The 18,598-nt window shown below is 39.2% G+C and overlaps 1 protein-coding gene across 4 annotated transcripts in view; it reads right to left on the reverse strand.

Annotated features, from left to right (window-relative positions):
- Positions 1-18,598, reverse strand: part of DCDC2 (doublecortin domain containing 2) — a 91,367-nt gene that overhangs the window by 21,208 nt on the left and 51,561 nt on the right. For 3 of the 4 annotated variants that reach the window (XM_075213143.1, XM_075213142.1, XM_075213141.1), the window contains one exon: positions 10,786-10,947. The exons of the other annotated variant lie outside the window; for it this stretch is intronic. In XM_075213143.1, coding sequence (XP_075069244.1) covers positions 10,786-10,947 — 162 coding nt within the window. The remainder of the gene's footprint in view (positions 1-10,785; positions 10,948-18,598) is intronic. 4 annotated transcript variants of the gene reach the window in all.

Genomic DNA, 18,598 nt, shown 5'->3' on the forward strand with positions numbered 1-18,598 from the left:
CTAACAGCAATGAGCTACATGTAATTCATTGACATATTTTATTAATGAGCTACATTCATTTTGCCAATATCAGCTTAGACTAGGAGCACGTTGCAGGCAATTTTTTCTGCAACAATTGTTTTAATTGCTTTTTAATTGTTTAATTTTTATTAAAAAACTATCAGTCTTCATCAAGATGATGACTGGCGGATCAACAGCAGGATAATACGCTTAATAGCATATCATCATGCTTTTCTCATACACACGTTTATGCTTCTATACAGATTCGCATTTATCTTAAGATAAATGCATCTCAGTATATGACTGTAGATATTATATTTTTGGATGTGTCTTATTTAACGTAAGAAACGCCCAATTTGCGACCAAGTCAGCATTAGGTCCACACTGAGCAAAAGTGTCATCAAAACACCTACCACTTTAGAACTACCTCTTTCATTTAATAAACCCGATCTATGTTTTAAATTAGTCATTAGAGTAAGGGGAACTTGGGACTGTCTCTATTATGTGTGGAACTTGTTTTTTTGGAGCACTGCTATTAAAAATCTAGACGCACAACACCTTCTGTAAGGATTTTACACTGTGCCTCTTCTATTTTGTGCATTGTACAGTGTCCTGCTGCATAATACCTGCTTAGAACAGTCCTCCTAAAGCAGGTCGGACTGACCTGTGGCTCTCCAGGTGTTGTGAAACTACAAGTCCCAGCATAGACCTGTAGCTATCAGCTGGCTATCAACTGGCAAAGCATGCTGGGGCTTGTAGTTTCACAACACCTGGAGAGCCATAGTTTGGCCAGGCCTGTGCTAAAGTCTTGTGGGAAATCCTGCTTGTACAGACTGTTGGTATGGCCAAACGAGACTCCGTAAATGGCAACACAACCAAATAAGCGCTATATAAAATGACTGATTGGTTCACTATTACAGAAGAAATATAATTATTGCTCCCACATCTGTAAGAGGAAGAGCAGCACAGCTGACAATTGCCCAGGTTGGCTATGGGTAGTGTATGTTACAAGAGTTTAGATTTAGTCCAGAAGTTCCGTAAAACTAGCCAGAGTTCAGTATGAAGTACAACCTCAGCACCTATCTATAGGGACCAACTGCACAACATAACAGGTACCTGTTTTTTTTTAGTTTTGTGATACGATATGCTTATTTCTGCTTGATTGTGTAAATTTGTGCAAGTAAATTTGTGGACTAGTAAAACAAGGTCGGGAGATTGCAGGGTACAAAACTTTGATCCTTCTGTTGGGAGTAGTTAGGCAGATCAGAGCCATCTACTACTTTACCCCCTTTGCCAAAATGCAGATAATAAATTTTCTGCTGCATAAAGGGATATGTACATGAATCTACATTCCCACTTTAGAGGTGGTAAATCCCTAGATTTATACATATCCTCAGAGGAAACAGATTAGGCATTGGCACTTTTTTCACTATTACACCTTTTGCGCCATTCAGATGTACTGTATATGGCAAAGTGCATTAACAGCCTTTCAAATAGAAAAATAATAGAAACACTGAAAACATACAAATCTAACACAGGACATAAAAACTATTCTAATCTCTCCTTTCTCGCATGAAATATGCAATACATAAATGGCTCCAGTGAGCAATATTTCAAGAAAAAAAGGGAAAAATTGTAATTGATTACTTAAGGAGGAGATCCAAATGTTCAAGTAGGCAGAATTTTGAAGTTATCCGTAACTCTCCTCAGCCTGCACAATACTATCATGACTGTGATCTGACAAATATACCAGTCAAGTAGGTAGATTTGTGCCAAAATCATTATGTACCATCCACATTTTTCCCGATTTGTAAACAACCGTATCTGACATGACTTTATTAGCTGAACTCACAGAATTCAGCAAATATCGCTATATTCTAAATGGCAAATGATTTTCATAAGTAAGTTAACTATATTACAGCTGAATTTAACGCCCCATTTCAATACATATAATCAGGGGAGGGTTGGCACATTGTAGCCCGGGGGTGGGGGGGGGGGGGCAAGACCCGACTCGGCAGCCTATTAGAAACATTTTAAAAGAAGAAAAATGCAGGTGGCCTATTGGCCCGGCCCAAGGCAGCCCAATATGGGACTGGCCCAGGGGGCAGTTGCCCACCTGTTCCCCTGCCCCCCAGCCCAGCCTGCACCTGCATATTATTAGTGGGATTCTTGAAGCTGCAACTTGGTGGCCCAGAACAGATCAAATCAGAACAGAGGACTGAGGACTGACTGATTTATGACAAGAAAATACTCATTACTAATGTGTTGAGAGTGAAGGATTCTTATTTACACATTTCGCTTGCCATATTTTTAAGATGACCTGTTTTCCTTATGAACAATATGCACAGTTTATATTAAATTGATTTCAAATACAGTTAAGAATGTGCATGTACCACCTCTACTATACCTCTATATAGACAAATAGATTTTCCTAACAACAGATGTTAAATACATTAGTTACATTTTCTTTCATCTTTGTTTATTTCCTTGTCATACTACCATCTTTGTTCTTTATTGTATCATTCATGGTAAACTGCTACATAAGCCCCTTCTAGATTGAGGTTTAGCAGATGTTACATCCTGAGAATAATTTTGAACTGGGATCATTCTTAAATGAGCTTGTTACATTTCTTTTTTTAATATTTATATAAATGGTTCATATTTTTTTTTTTAAAAGAGCTTAACAAAGCTGTATGTAAATTCATTCAAAAAAAGTTTAATTAAACTTTTGCCATTCTACTTTAATAGTTATTTTATTAACTATGTTTTGACGTCTATATTTTTATACATAAAGAGGATTTTTAATTTGCATCAATTTTTGGACATCATTAAGTAAGAAATTGACTCTTAAGTATTACATTCCTTTATAAGCATTGTTCACCTACTTTTGTATTATTTTACTTTGCAATCTGTATTATTCTTTTTCAGAGATCCACTGTGTATTTTTCATTATTTGCTTTCCATATGTGTAGAATGGTTATGTTAGACTGTATGTTGAGGACTTGCAGCGAGATACCATATGTTTTAATTTTATTTGTGGTCCAATCTATGTCCTGTAATGGTTGTTTACTGAGATCGGGATTACAGTGCTCCGATTAACTTCCACTTGAATTTGATTGAACAATGGATGTCTTAGCCCATTGAGTAAGATATTAAATTCCATATCCCATTGATTGATCAGAGATAAAAATGTCCTCCTATTTAATCTTGCTGCCAGCAGCGCCAAGCCATCACCCCTTACAAAGTCCCTCTGTGATGAAACGCAACGGTGCATGGCTTGGTGCAAGTTCTCATTCATTCTCTCCTTCATGGAGCATTTCATGGACACTTTAATTCAGCTCCTACATAGCGTTACCAGTGGTTAGTTCACATCCCATACGGTAACATGGAAAAATAAGCATTGTCTTATATTTACTTGGTATGATTTTATATTGGATCTTATGAAGTTTTATTAAAAGACATTTTATGCACTATAAAGCTCCCTGTTCTAATTCTTTATATCTAGAGTCATCTGATCCTTGCAGATCAAAACCTTTGTCACAGAAATCAGATATTGTAGCCATTCAGGAAACCCACTTCCTGATTCATCCCCCCCTCAAATTACCAACCATAAGTAACCCATCAGCTATTCCTCTACTAGCCCCTTTAAACGCAATGGCGTTGCCATCCTAATTGGTAGCAACTGTCTTTTTAAGTCTGAAAAAAAGTTGTATATAAAAATAGACGGTATTTAATACTTGTAGGGAAAATTGGAGCCCATAACACTACCCTGGTCTCTCTGTATGAATTTCAGGAAATTCATAGTCAAAATGTACATCAGTCTTATTGCCGCATAGACCTCCTTGTAACTGAGTGGACTTTACAACACATTGTAAATACGGATATATTGCCTGGTCTGACAATGCTCCGCTGGTGTGGAGGTGGGAACCCATTGCTAAGTCTTTCCACTCTAGACCCTGGCATTTAGTTGAACATGTATTGTTAGAAGATGAGGGAATACTTATTGTGCAGGAAGCTTTAAGTAGTTACATGCAAACAAACACCCCAGAGGACATCTCAACAAATACACATATGTGTGCTTTTAAAGGCAGTAATGATAGCAGCAGCTAGTAAAGTTGCAGCAAGAATTAGGAAACTAGACTCTGAGGTCCTATCAGCATATGAACAGTCATAATGCTAGAAGCTCAGCAAAAAAAGGATTCAACTAACCTTAAACTTAAGGTTGTCCTGGCTGAAGCTTGAGAAGGCTGAATGCCCTTTCCCCACTACACATTAAACAGGCTATTGCTCACCTTAACCATAAATTCTACACCTTAAGCAATAGGGCAAGCAAACTCAGGAGGAAAAATCATACCTAATAGCTCAGGAGTTAGGATCACACAGTTAAAAACACTATTAAATAAAAAAGGACAACTGGCAAACCACTTCTCTGAAATATTTGGGAATACATATTCCCTCAGACTTAAATCGCACTATAGATTGTAATTTTTTGGTTAGCCCATGATTTAGTCAATAAATCAAATTGTTCCAGAAGTGCTAAGAAGTTTCATGGCTGAGCCGAATTGCAGCCATCAAAATGATGCTCCTCTCCAAAATACTAATTTTACACCATCTTTCTTTGTATGGAGAGGGAAATATCCCAGGCTCACTAGGTATTGTTTGTTTAGAGCCAAACTGACAGGTGGTCTAGCTGTACCCAACTTGAAGCCTACCAATCGGCCTCTGTATTAGACCAATTAAAGGACTGGATAAATCCCTCAGCTCCAAAACCATGGGTAAATATTGAATGGCACTCCTACTATTTATTCACACTAAATCTCATATGGATGGTCAAAAGTCATAGACCACCAAGTAAGACCTCTCTAAAGAGCATATTAGAGGCCCTAGGGACATGGGACAAAATGGTGAAATCCGGTGGCAAATTTGATCTTCGTGCTATTATCTTTCCACTCTCGCTCTTTCAGACCTAATCACAAACCTCTGTTTAACCAACTGGCATACCCAAGGTATCATTTAATTGCAAGATTTATATGAGAGCTCTTCCTTTATGTCATTTGCCTGTTTACAAAAAAACTCCAAATTCTGACTGGAGACTTTTAGGAGTAGGTACAAATCCGCCATTGGTTACAAACACAAGGCTCCCACTCCAACGCTTTAACCGCCACCCCCTATATAATCCAGAAAATCTCATCGAGCTAAAAGGGAGGTATATCCTTGTGGCATAAAACGCCCCCATCGAAAAAAATTATGTGGCTATCCAACATAGAAGGGAATTAGATTTGTAAGTATCCTCGACAAATGAGGATTGGTGCAAAATCTTCCATAATTTTGTTTAAAATGTCCAAATGTATAAACAATTCTGAGATACCTGTAAAACATATTCATCGGTTATATTGCACTCCTGATAAACTTCATAAAATTTGGCCTAATGTACATAAGTTTTGTTGGATAAATTGTGGTGAGATTGGAAACTTAATTCATATTTTGTGGAGCTGACCTGCGGTGCACAATTTATGGATAGAGGTTTCTGATTTATCTTTCCATGTATCTTAAATGTGACTTCCTCTATCACTGGAAACCGGAATTGTCCCTCCTCCATAACAGACATACAACAGGTCATCAACTTAACGGCGTCAAGATCGGCATTAAACCAATATTGGAAAAATCTTGCCCCCCACATTTATAAAATGATTTCCATTATCCAGAGGCGTTATGATATGGAAACCGTAGGTTTCAAGTATTTCACGTCTGCTTCCTTCCCCTTGATTAAATGGCACCAACAGCATGACAACTATTCTAAGCATCTAACCACCACAATCTAACGCTACTGCTTAAACCCAGCAGTTATACATATTGTTATATCAGTTATTATATACTCCTGAATCCTATATATGTGTACGGTCTGTTGTGACCACTACTTTTCTGTACATCCCCTTCCTCCTCCCACTCCTTCATGGTTTGCTGTTATTTTTGTATTAACTGTATGTATTCTTAAATTTGTTAATTATTCATAAGATCTATATTGTATTGTAAAATTTCTTTAAAAAAATATGTTAAAAAAATTCTAAATGTGTAAGTAATAGATGTATGCTTTTCATTTCTAATGAAGAACACCAGTCTATGCTTGACAGAGTAGGAAAGAATCTGCCTTCACCCCAGCATTTTAATTTTATTTGTTTGATGGGTTCAACTTTAATAAACATCAAACAGAAAACACATTTAATAAACTACAATAAATGGTAAACCCAAGAGCAAAGGTATCAAGGGTCCCATAGCAAATTTGTCACAGGGTCCTCTAAGCACTCTCATAAAGTTATACCTATCATAAGGTCTGCTCAATCCCATGTCAGTAATCAATACAGCAGGAAACTAATTGCATTAGTAGCAATCTGGCACATTAATCATATATATATATATATATATACATATATATATATATATATATATATATATATATATATATACATATAATATATATACATATAATATATATATACACATATACACACATATAGTCATTTTAACCTCATTATTTTCCAAATCATATAACTAATGTGAGATGAAGGCATATTCAGTTTTTACTTTAAGGAATATCCCATCTACTGCTCTGCTCCACAGTCACGTGGACTGCTATGGCTACAGCCCTTAGTCACATCTCCTAAATTATGTTTTGAAATCAGAGACAAATGCAGAAAAAATACACTTGGTTGGAGGTTTTTGTTCGCGTTTCCCTACTAGTAAATCCTAAACCCTCATTTTTGCCTTAGTTTGAAAAACACTAGATAGAATTGTACTTTTCCCTTAGAGGGTTGTTGCTTAATTTCAGCTAAACTGCATTGGACACATTAAGCAAGTTGCTGATTGGTTGCTATGGAATCTCTCTCTGATTTTATATCTATATTATTATTATTATTATTATTATTATTAATATTTATTTATAAGGCGCCACAAGGCATCCGCAGCGCCGTACAGAGACAAACAAAATCACAATACAATGGGAGACAGCACAGTACAGTAAACACAGCAACTCAGTACGCTCAATGCACAGCTAGAGAGGGCGGGGAAGGGGGAGGGAGGATCTGCAAACGACGGGGCCCAAGAAGGAGGGCGCGGAAGACAGGGAGACCCCCAGGGGGGAGGAGGGAGCGAGAGTGGACGTGGGGTGGAGGACCCTCGAGGAGGAGGGCTAAGTAGCTGGAGAGCAGAGTTAGAAGTGGTGGAAACAGGAGGAGAGATGGCCCTGCTCAGAGGAGCGTACAATCTAAGGGGAGGGGTGGACAGACAGAGAGACGCAGGGGAGAGAGGAAGAGTAGGGGGACAGAGGCAGAAGATAAGGTAGGAAGTTAAGTGGGAGACAGAAAGGCTTTAAGAAAAAGGTGGGTTTTTAGGGCCCGTTTGAAGCTGGACAGATTAGGGGAAGTTCTGATGGAGGGAGGGAGCTTGTTCCAGTGGAGGGGGGCAGCGCGGGCGAAGTTTTGGATACACGCGTGGGAGGAGGTTATAAGGGGGGAAGAGAGGCGACGGTCAGAGGCAGAACGGAGAGGGCGGGATGGAGCATGAATAGAGAGGAGGGTGGAGATGTAGGGCGCAGTGGAGTTGGCGAGGGCCTTGTAGGTGAGTGTGAGGAGCTTAAAGAGGATTCTGAAGGGGAATGGGAGCCAGTGAAGGGCTAGGTAGAGGGGGGAGACAAAAGAGGAGCGGCGAGAGAGGAAAATAAGCCTAGCTGCAGCGTTAAGGACGGATCGAAGAGGATCGAGATGAGAGTGGGGGAGGCCAGTGAGGAGGAGGTTGCAGTAGTCCAGGCGGGAGATGATCAGAGAGTGGATAAGGCATTTGGTGGCATCTTGGGAGAGGAAGGGCCGGATGCGAGCGATGTTGCGCAGCTGGAAGCGGCAGGATTTAGCAAGAGAGAGGATGTGGGGGCCAAAGGAGAGAGAGGAGTCGAGGATGACACCAAGGCAGCGAAGTTGGGGGACAGGGGAGATAGAGGTGTTGTCGACAGTGATGGAGAGGTCAGAAGGGGATGGGGTATGAGAGGGAGGAAAAACTATGAGCTCAGTTTTGGCAAGGTTAAGTTTGAGGAATCGAGAGGACATCCAGGAGGAGATGGCAGAGAGGCAGGCGGACACCCTAGAGAGGAGGGAGGGAGAGAGATCAGGAGAGGAGAGGTATAGTTGAGTGTCGTCAGCGTAAAGGTGGTAGCTAAAGCCGAAGGAGCTGATGAGTTCACCCAGGGAGGAGGTGTATAGAGAGAAGAGTAAGGGTCCCAGAACAGAGCCCTGAGGGACCCCGACTGGAAGGGTGGATGGGGGGGAGAGAGACCCAGAGGTGGTGACAGAGAAGGAACGGTGAGTAAGGTAAGAGGTGAACCAGGACAGGACTGGGCCGGAGAGGCCGAAAGACTGGAGGGTGTGAAGGAGGAGGGGGTGGTCAACGGTGTCAAAGGCTGCAGAGAGGTCAAGGAGGATGAGAAGGGAGAAGTGGCCCCTGGCTTATGCAGAGAGGAGGTCATTGGTGACTTTAGCCAGGGCAGTTTCAGTGGAGTGGAGGGGGCGGAAACCAGACTGGAGAGGATCAAGGAGGGAGTATTCAGAAAGGTAGGAGGTGAGACGGCTGCAGAAGAGCCTCTCGAGAATTTTGGAGGCAAAAGGGAGAAGAGATATGGGGCGATAGTTCGAGAGAGAAGTGGGGTCGAGATTAGGTTTCTTAAGAATGGGGGATACGAGAGCATGTTTGAAGGAGGAGGGGAAGATGCCAGTGGAGAGGGAGAGATTAAAGAGGTGAGCGAGGTGGGAGCAGGTGGTGGGGGAAAGGGAGCGAAGAAGGTGGGAGGGGATGGGATCCAGGTGGCAGGTAGTGGGGGGGGAGGATAAAATGAGAGAGTGGACTTCCTCGCCGGTGGTGGGATGAAAGGAGTGGAGGGGAAGGTGGTTGGGGGGGGGGAGGACAGAAGAGTGGGAGGGGTGGAAGAGAGAGTGGAGGAGGAGATTTCAAGTCGGATGGCCTCGATTTTAGAGGAGAAGAAGGAGGCGAAATCAGAGGCAGTCAGGGAGGAGGGGGTGGGGGGAGGGGGCCAAGAGAGTGCTGAAGGTGGCAAAGAGGCGACGGGGGTTAGAGGACTGGGAAGAGATAAGGGATTTAAAGAAAGATTGTTTAGCGAGTGAGAGGGCAGAGCTGTAGGATGAAAGGATGAATTTAAAGTGGAATATATATATATATAGATAGATAGATGTAGATATATATAGAGAGATATATTACCAATCATTGTAGTTTGTTATTATATGTGTTCTCCTGATGAAGTCTTTTAAAGGACGAAACGCGTTGAGGACTCTTGGTAGACTGTTTACAGATCATTAACAGATAAGCCTATTCAAATTGTTATAACTATTGGGATTCATCATTGTGGCAACATTGGAAGGAGTACACCCGTTGTACCATCTTATCTACAGATAAGCCTATCTTATTTGTCATAAGGCGAGTGTGATTTCACTTGAGTAACAAAGTCTTTGCAAGAGCATACTACACTATATGTGGTTTTTCTGCTCTACCCATAAGCATAGAAGAATACTAAGGAAGAACAAGCGATAAGAAATACAGATAAGTCTGTCTTTTTATACTTCTGGTACACTTAATCACAAGTGGAGTGTGCAGCGTGGTTGTGGGATCCACATTGGTTATGTTACATTATAATACTACACTATATGCAATTTTTTCCTGCTTTCTTGATCTATGAGATGACTATATTCGTCTGAGAAGCATATCTGGTTGGACCTGTATAATAGATCTGCTGATGTGCACATGATTATATATTACACATTTGGTACGCATATAAGAATATTATTTTTGAAGGCAATATATCTGTTTTTAACTATACTACACTATAGGCACCTATTCCATTCCTTTGTTTACTGTTCCAGATTTACCACCCGGTTGTGGGAGTGAGGCAGCTGCCGGTACATGTGGAGTGTTTTTGTTTTTGTCTGTGCACTAAATTTTAACTGGATTATTAAGTAGAGCGCCTGGTGTATCAATCTTTGTTTTGCAATATATATAGTGTAATAACATATATACCTTTTCCCCTGGCTTAAAGAGAAATTTAAAATGATTAGTCATGAGTCCGCAGACCTCATGTGTGATGAGATGTGCAATATTCAGCCTACATCAGTTTGCAAGAAATACATCAGATGGACATATCGCTGTTATGTCAAAATAATGCATGTCTATTAAAGAAGAAAGGGTTCTGCCACTTTCATATAAAAATTGCACTTAATCTTTTTTATTATGTGGTGAGCAAAGTAGACTTCTATCTGCAGTAAAATGTCTGCTGTCTTGTATTTCCCTTTGTTAAAGGAATCATAAGACATACAGTAATTCTCGTAGTGCTTTTGTCAAAGAAGAGCAACATTTCCATATCTATGCTGTAGCTCACATACTATTTCTGCTAAAGGACAGCAGAATGGCTGTAACAGTTTGTGTACCGTATGGGCTAATAAAAAGAAAAGTGTACCTAAATGTCAAGACAGATTTATTCTACAGACTGATTAATAGTACATAGCACCCGATTACCCAGTTCCATCCACAAAGCAGTCATGCCTAATGGATGCAGGCTTTAATTAAACACCTAAAATGTAGAAAATGATATCATGATAACATCACACATAGAGACTTCTGGGGATAGATCTGTTGGTAAATTAAATAGCTCATTTAATTTTCACTACGACATATTACAGAGCAACAGATAAGCAGAATTGTGCCTCTACATACAAAAAAAGTGTTAGACTTCACCTTTCTTTACTGGAGACAGCTTAACTCTTGTTGTTACTTGTGGAGCCCTGCTGAGCCTGAAACTAATTGTCACAACTGGTTGCATTACATAGTCTGATCTATCTTCCAAGGCAATACTGCTTGTTCGAGAGAGGTCACTTCTTGTCTTATGAAGGAAAGTGGCTGTAAAAAATTAGCAGGAGTGGATTACTATATTAAACTGTCTTTTTTATTCTAATGTAAAAATGAAAAAACAGATAAACACACTGGGCCTGATTCATTAAGGAAAGTAAAGCAAAAGAAAGGAGTAACATTGCACCTTGGAAAAAGCCATGTTGCATCGGAAGGGGGGGGGGGGGCAAGTATAAGATGCGGGGACAGATTTATAGTTGGGTACGGCATGTCCTAGATCAACTTTAAATTCTAGTATAAAAGTAAAGCTATCAGGTATTTGTGTGCTACATGAAAAAGCAGCCAGCATTTAACTTATGTGCAAAATATTAAACTAATTTGCACCCCTTGCATTGTAACATGGTTTTATCCAGGAGAAAACTCACTCCTTTTTTTGCCTTACTTTCCTTAATGAATCAGACCCACTAATTCTATTTTATTACTTTCTATGTATCATTTTCTATTACGAAATGAAAGCATTGTAACATTCTTTTTAAAGGATTTTGTCTAGCTTCTATCGCACAAGGCTGTTAAGTGAACCTAGATACTTACCTAGGGTGCCAATGGTTAGGGGGCCTAAAACACTGTTTTTAATGTCCCAGTAGTACCCCCCCAAACTGACATGAAGGAAAAGCAGCTGCTGCTGCTCCTCCATGTCTGCGATAGGCTTGGAATGTGGCACTGGACTATGATGTCACAGCTAAGTACCAGAATCCCACTGTGCTGACCCCACCACCTTACACCTAAGGTAATAAGTGGCAGAGATGGGGACACAGTGCTTGGGAGGGGGTGTGCCTTGCCCGGGAGGTGAAAGTTCTATTTCCAAAGACGGGGACTTGGCCAAGTCATCCCCGGAAGCAGTGCTGGCCCTGCTATCAAGGTGTGATTAAGTTCTCTGGCAGAGCCTAGCATTCGAGAGAGTGACATTATCTTTTGTCCTTTTTCCATAAATTGGTCCTTGAGCAGTAAATAAAGAATTAGATCTGACACTTCTACAGTATACGCAAAGTTAAAATGAATTGCATGTGACTATATAATATATACATATTTCCTTTTTATCCATTTGTATGTGGTGAAAAATGGTTTATATGACTACTTGTGTATAATACCATAAAATAATTTTTAAAAGTCAGTGTGAGACAGAGGGATTACTAGCTAAAGCACCATATCTGAATTATTAACTAATGATCTAATGGGTTTAGTGACACGTTTTATATTGCTTCCTCCTGATATGTGCTGAGAAGTAATACAGGTCAAGCTGTGTCCTTTGTTAATCAGTCTTTACGGTTCTTTTTATGTTAACCCCTTTACTATAACTGTATTTTCTAAAAGGATAAATTACCATTTAATATTACAAGATATAGAATGTCAATCTGAAAACTAAAACAGATTATTTGTCGTAACATGGGCAACATGTTGACTACTGTATATATCGAATATAAATGATACATTACACAGATTGGGAAATTTCTAGTATTGGACTTGACTTGTGTCATTGCATCTGGAGGTGCAGTTATTTACTCTAAAATAAGGTCTCAAAATTCTAATGGTCTCAGGGGCATAAAGAAATAAATTGGGCTTTCTGAAGCATTGATTAGGCACTGTGCAGTTATGCTCTGTAAAATGAGATGGCTGGCAAGACAATCTAGAGGGGGCATGGTAGTTAAGTGGTGCTAAGCTGGTTTTATATTTAGAAATGAAAATTTACTGAAGAGCAATTTACTTTATGTTTGATGCATAATACACACACAACTTAGTTACTATCTAGTTTGATGGGGCAGCACGGTGGTTTAGTGGTTAGCACTTCTGCCCCACAGCACTGGGGTCATGAATACAATTCCCAGTTTGCATGTTCTCCCTGTGTTTGCATGGGTTTCCTTCGAGTTCTCCGGTTTCCTCTGGTTTTCTCTGTACAGTGCTGCTAAATTAGTGGCGCTAAATAATTAACTGATGATGATGATGTACAGCATAAACATAACATACAAACTACACACATAATTGAACTTATGACCCCAGTGCTGTGAGTCAACAACGCTAGACATTGTGCCACCATGCTGTCCCAAGATAGGTCCTTCCAAATCACCTGTGAAAACCACCATTCAGACAGGTATATGCACCTCATTTACTCTATTCAGTCTTCCTCCCAACATTTCTTAATAAAAAGTTGGGACCAAATTAATTATGGCACCCGAATCAGATAGTACATACAACTGTTTTAAACAACTTGACAAAAATAGGGATTGTTGGGGTTGTGTGTCGCTGTATTTACTTTTGATAAATTATGCTGATAATTATTCCACCCTTTTTCCAGACTGGATGTTTTTATGTTACATAGATGATGTTAAAAATGTGGAGCTCTTTCATTTCCTTGATTTTACACAGGTTTCAAACATAGTATCACTTCTATAGTCTCTCCTTTCTAAAACAATGCAGACTTGAAGTTGCGACTAGGAATATGTTTCCTGGTTGAATCGATGCCACCCAGCGTGTTACTTAAATATATTATATGGCAGCATGCACAAGCTTGTTTTTGTATCAATTCACATAACCAGCTTAGTAAAGGGATATTATTATCAACAAGGTGTATATTATATGTTCAAGCATCATTATGAAGTTGATTCGGTACATGTTTCAATGGCCTTTTTGCAGTTAAGTAATTGTTTTCAGTTTTATTACTGGAGAATTGTTCTAATATGAAAGAACTGCAGCTCATCTCTATCTTTTCTCTGTCAGACTCAGGGGTCTATTTAGTAACTGGTGATTAGCCTTAACAATGGTGGAGCGGGGGTTTAGGCCCATGCAGATGTACTACACTGGGTGAGTATTTAGCAAACAGAGAGGTTGTCCCTAGGTGGACAATGAAAAGCACAGTTGCCTTGGACCCCATTAATGTCTAGTTATAACCTGGTTTGTAAAGACAAACTTAGAGAGTAAATCATTTACCATCTGCTTCAAAGGGAAGTGTAATAATGGTAACTGGGAAAACAATGGAATTGCTATATCCAGTTGAATCATTTGTTTTTGTAACCACTACCTGATAAGGAGAGCAGAACAGTGAATATCTTAATGATATGTGCATGGGATGGATACAGTTATCGTAATGAAAAGCAAGCTGGGGGAAAGCACAAAGATTTAGGTAATAATTCACAGAGGACATTTATTATTACTCTTCCAGACTGCAACCATGCCTCTACTGGGAAGCACATCAGAAGGTGCATCCAGACACTAAGGAGTGTGATTATTCTCCACAACAATTGGCTAATTGGAGTTCTCACTTTTTTTGTTCTCAAAGGATTACATTTTTTTTTATTTTTTTTTTACTGGAACGGTAAAGCTATGATGTGTTTTCTGGGATGATTTGGCACATTCTGAATAGACCGAGCAGATTTTTTTAAAGGCAGATCCAAACAGTGACAAATTGATTCTATCAAAGTATTTTCCAAGACTGGTGTTTAAGCCAAACATAAATCTGAGCCAAAACTAGAATTCTGGACTCCTATAATTACATCCGCACTGGGAATAAGTCTTTGTTTGAGCAGAACACCTGTAAAATGGTGCCTAGAGGCATATTGGAAAAAGTAAAAAACTGGATAGTGACAATCTGTATTTAACTCTTTTAGACATAATTCCAAACATTATATTATACCTAAAGCCCATCAGTGAGACAGCATTGTGCTAGAGTAATGTCAATATAGGCAATTCTTTGGTTAAATTTAACACTGGCTGACAGATTAACATAACTAACCCAAGATATTTACGGTTCCATAGCTTCCATGAATATGACACAGAACTACTCTTCAGGTACATTTATATCCTGTGCACAGAGCATAGGTTATCTGTCTTACATCCAAAAGCGATAAAATAAGAAACTCTGGAGGTCTTTATAATGCTCCTAATGAAAAACGCAGAAGGACGTCAGAAGCTTAAACCAATAATTTAGTAAGAGTTTCAGGAAAACAAGCCAATGCGCTACATTTGTTTGAAGGCGGGGAATGCATTTACTTAGGAGTTTATATTATATTTTATACATATTTGTTCATATAACATCTCCCAAAATATAATTGGGGCAATAGATAAAACTGCAAATGCATTGAATTGTTAGGGTAAACTTAAAACAAGCTATATACATACTGGACATACATTACTGGTAAAATAGTATAAATAATTGTAAACCAATGCTGATCCTTATAAAATATATCTTATTCAATAACTAGATGTGAATATCTCTTCCTTGAACATGGTAAAAGCCTTTGAGGCCTAACCTGGCACATAAGCTATCCGTTGGATAGCCATGAATTAAACAAAAATCTATGTTTAGTAAATATTAAAATCCAATGCATATTTTAAAAATGCAGCACCTAGTTTAGTAAGTTCAGTGTGATGGATGTGTGTATAGCAAACATAAATCCACCAGCAAAATGTGTTTGACAGCTGCAGGGCCGGATTTACCATTATGCAACCTAGGCAATTGCCTAGGGCCCAGCTGTCCCCAGAGGTCCCTCCCAGGGCTGGAGATGAGACCACGCTTTAAATGTGGGCCGCTACTTATGGGCCAGTGCTATGTGCTTTCCCCCCCCCCCTCCCCCCCCGGGCTAAAGTCTTCCAGCCAGCCCCTGAATAGGGGTATATGTTATGCTAAAAAACTTTAGTGCTATGGATTTTTTCAGGGAGGGGGCCCCAAACCAGTATCTTGCCTAGGGCCCCATGTGGTCTAAATCCGGCTCTGGACAGCTGAATAGAGCAGTAGGTGCACTTATAGAAGTATACTCTAGTACTGGGATCATCTGCAGGTCACATCTACATTTCTTTCATTTCTACACCACTTCTATTGCTGATGAAATAACACACACATATTCCAAGTTATATGTCTTTGTCACTGAAGTTGCAGGAGAAATCACAAACCTCATCAAGACTAGAGGGTGTACTGTATGATTTGCACAGCATATGCCCATATACACGTTGAGTAACGATCAAGGCTCCTTTGCATTTATGCATTAATCAACACCTACATTTACTGTTACTTTGGAAAAGGCTACATGCAGAAAATTGTTAAACATGTGGTACTAACAAGATAATTTCATGCAACTTGTGCTGACAAACATCAAAGATTTATGGGAACAAGGACGTAAATATTTATAGGAATAAACCACATATTCAACTAAATTTACTGTTTCTATTCAACATAAATATAGTATAAAATGCATGTAAGTATAAAAAAATTAGTTACATAACAAGAAGAATAAACTGGGGAATGTGAGTTTTTAAGCAGTATGTTTCAATATTGTACATTATAAACCCATATATACATATAAGTATACACACAAAACTCCTTACATTGTACATTTCCATTATTATGCACATTATACACACATACACGGGTACACCTTGTGCAAAAATTCTACACACACATATTTCATTATTTATGCACGCCTGTACATAATCATTATTTTACCTTGGTATTACCTAGTTAATTCCCAGCACAGCTTGCTAATTAGTTTGTGTGTCTGTCAATAAGATCACAACCCCATGGCAGACTTTTCTGCATGAGTCAGTTTTTAGTGCAGAATGTGGCAGAATTTATATGGTTCATATGGTAGCTTAACTATTTACAGTACAAACTGACATCTTATAATCACCAAACTGGTAAATTGCACCTACATGACCTTATAATATAAAGGACTAATAAGATTAATATCCAATATATATATATATATATATATATATATATATATATATATATATATATATATATATATATATATATATATATATATATATATTCATTATAACAGCAATGTAGGTTAATGGCTTTATGGAGTTACACAGATTGAGTTCCGTTTCATTCTGACAGTGCTAAAGCTGGGACTGTAACACAATCCACTGAGTTATTATAGTCCAGGCATTATTCACTTAACTACAGACCCCTTCAACTAGTACTGAAGGCTCTGCCCCTGAACTTTCCATATTTATGGCAGCAACAGGTAATGAATTAATTAATGTGTAGAAACACACTTCTCATCAATCAATTAATTCAGCCTCAGTTACGGCAATAGTAGATTAGTTGGGAATTTTGGAGACAACGTTTCTTAAATGCTTGCTGGATTGCCAATATCCCAGTTTAGCCACTTATATAGGTATGCAGTGAATCGGAAGAATGTGGTAAACAGAATCAAATTATGAAGCAGAGGGTTTTGGGTAGAGATTACTCACATGAAAGATTGTGAGCGAATTACTCCAAAGACCAAAAACAACTCAGCCCAATTAGCTTAAATAAGAATTCCTACGATAACTTCATCGTCTGTGAGATTGGAAAAAAAGACCTATTGTAACAACCGACCCCCTATGTTGTTTTCATTTTCAAAATTCCCCTCAGCAAAGAACGAACTATATAATATATGCTTAGTAAAAGATGACCCAGTATCTACATATTACAAAACACCTTTCAGATTGTCTACTAAATTGGCATGTTGTAAACCCTCGAATTGCGATAACATTATTCTGGGTCCAAGTTGTAGTCATCCATATACAGATAAATAAAATGTTATATACATGAATACTACACTTGCCTGACCTTTTACTGTGTATTACTATTAAAAAGCCTATGCTGCAAACTGTGCTTACAGAAAACATTTGGAGAATATTAACCTCCCCCACACACACACACATACGTTTGCCCCTTGACTGCCTGCCAACTGAGGTGGCAATAAAGAAAAGCTTCTATAACAGTGAGAATCCCATGGGCTCTATTCTGTGAACCAGACAACTGAATAATTACAATGTTTCTTTTTAACCACAATTTAACTTTATGCAATTAAGACTGAACAAATGTGATTTGAAGTAGTCAGTGGTGCAAGCAGGGGGGGGTTTCTGAGTCTCCAGAAACCCCCCCCCTGTGCTAACTCAGTGCCCACCATATCGGCACTGTCCTATACAGCAGCCGCGGCGCTGTCAAAGAAGCGTCCGCTTCTTTAGCAGCGCCGTGGCTGCTGTATAGGATAGCGCTGCCGAAATGGGCGCATGCGCAGCAGCTCTCTGTTGTGGGTTTTTTTGTTTGTTTTTTTTGGTCAGGGGGGGGAACCCCCCCCCCCCCCCCCGACAATCCTGCGTGTGACCCTGGTAGTATACATGTGTTGCAGTTTTACTATGATGCTATTTGTACCTGTTGTATATTTTAGGTGCATGTTTACCCAGTAGAGTGTTTAGACTAATGGCCTTCACGGAGGACATATCATTATATGAAATTCTAACCACCCCAGCTTCACACATGTCCTTTCTCCAACTGTTGTTTCATAGGTGGATGGTTTGCATACTATATGTATTTTAAATACACAGTTTGATATTTGTTATTTATCCTGACGTAGTGAAAGCATCTACCCATACCAAAATGTTAGTAGCAATAAGAATGGCAGTGTAAAGCCATAATACCAGTTTGGTAAATTACTTATGTTGCTTAGTAGAGAGAATCCATGACTTACAGTACCTGGCAGCATAAGGGGATCAGGTGTGCCTCACTGCAGCTACAACCTGGACGTTGATGTTTTAAAGACACCAATATAATTTTAGGTAGCAGTAACAGGTCAACTTTACAAAATTATTCATGTCCTGAATATTTTAATTGAATCCACTTCAATGGTGTGTTGCAAGGGAGCAACTGGAAATCACC

Source organism: Mixophyes fleayi, chromosome 5, assembly GCF_038048845.1.
Source record: "Mixophyes fleayi isolate aMixFle1 chromosome 5, aMixFle1.hap1, whole genome shotgun sequence".
Classification (NCBI taxonomy): domain Eukaryota; kingdom Metazoa; phylum Chordata; class Amphibia; order Anura; family Limnodynastidae; genus Mixophyes; species Mixophyes fleayi.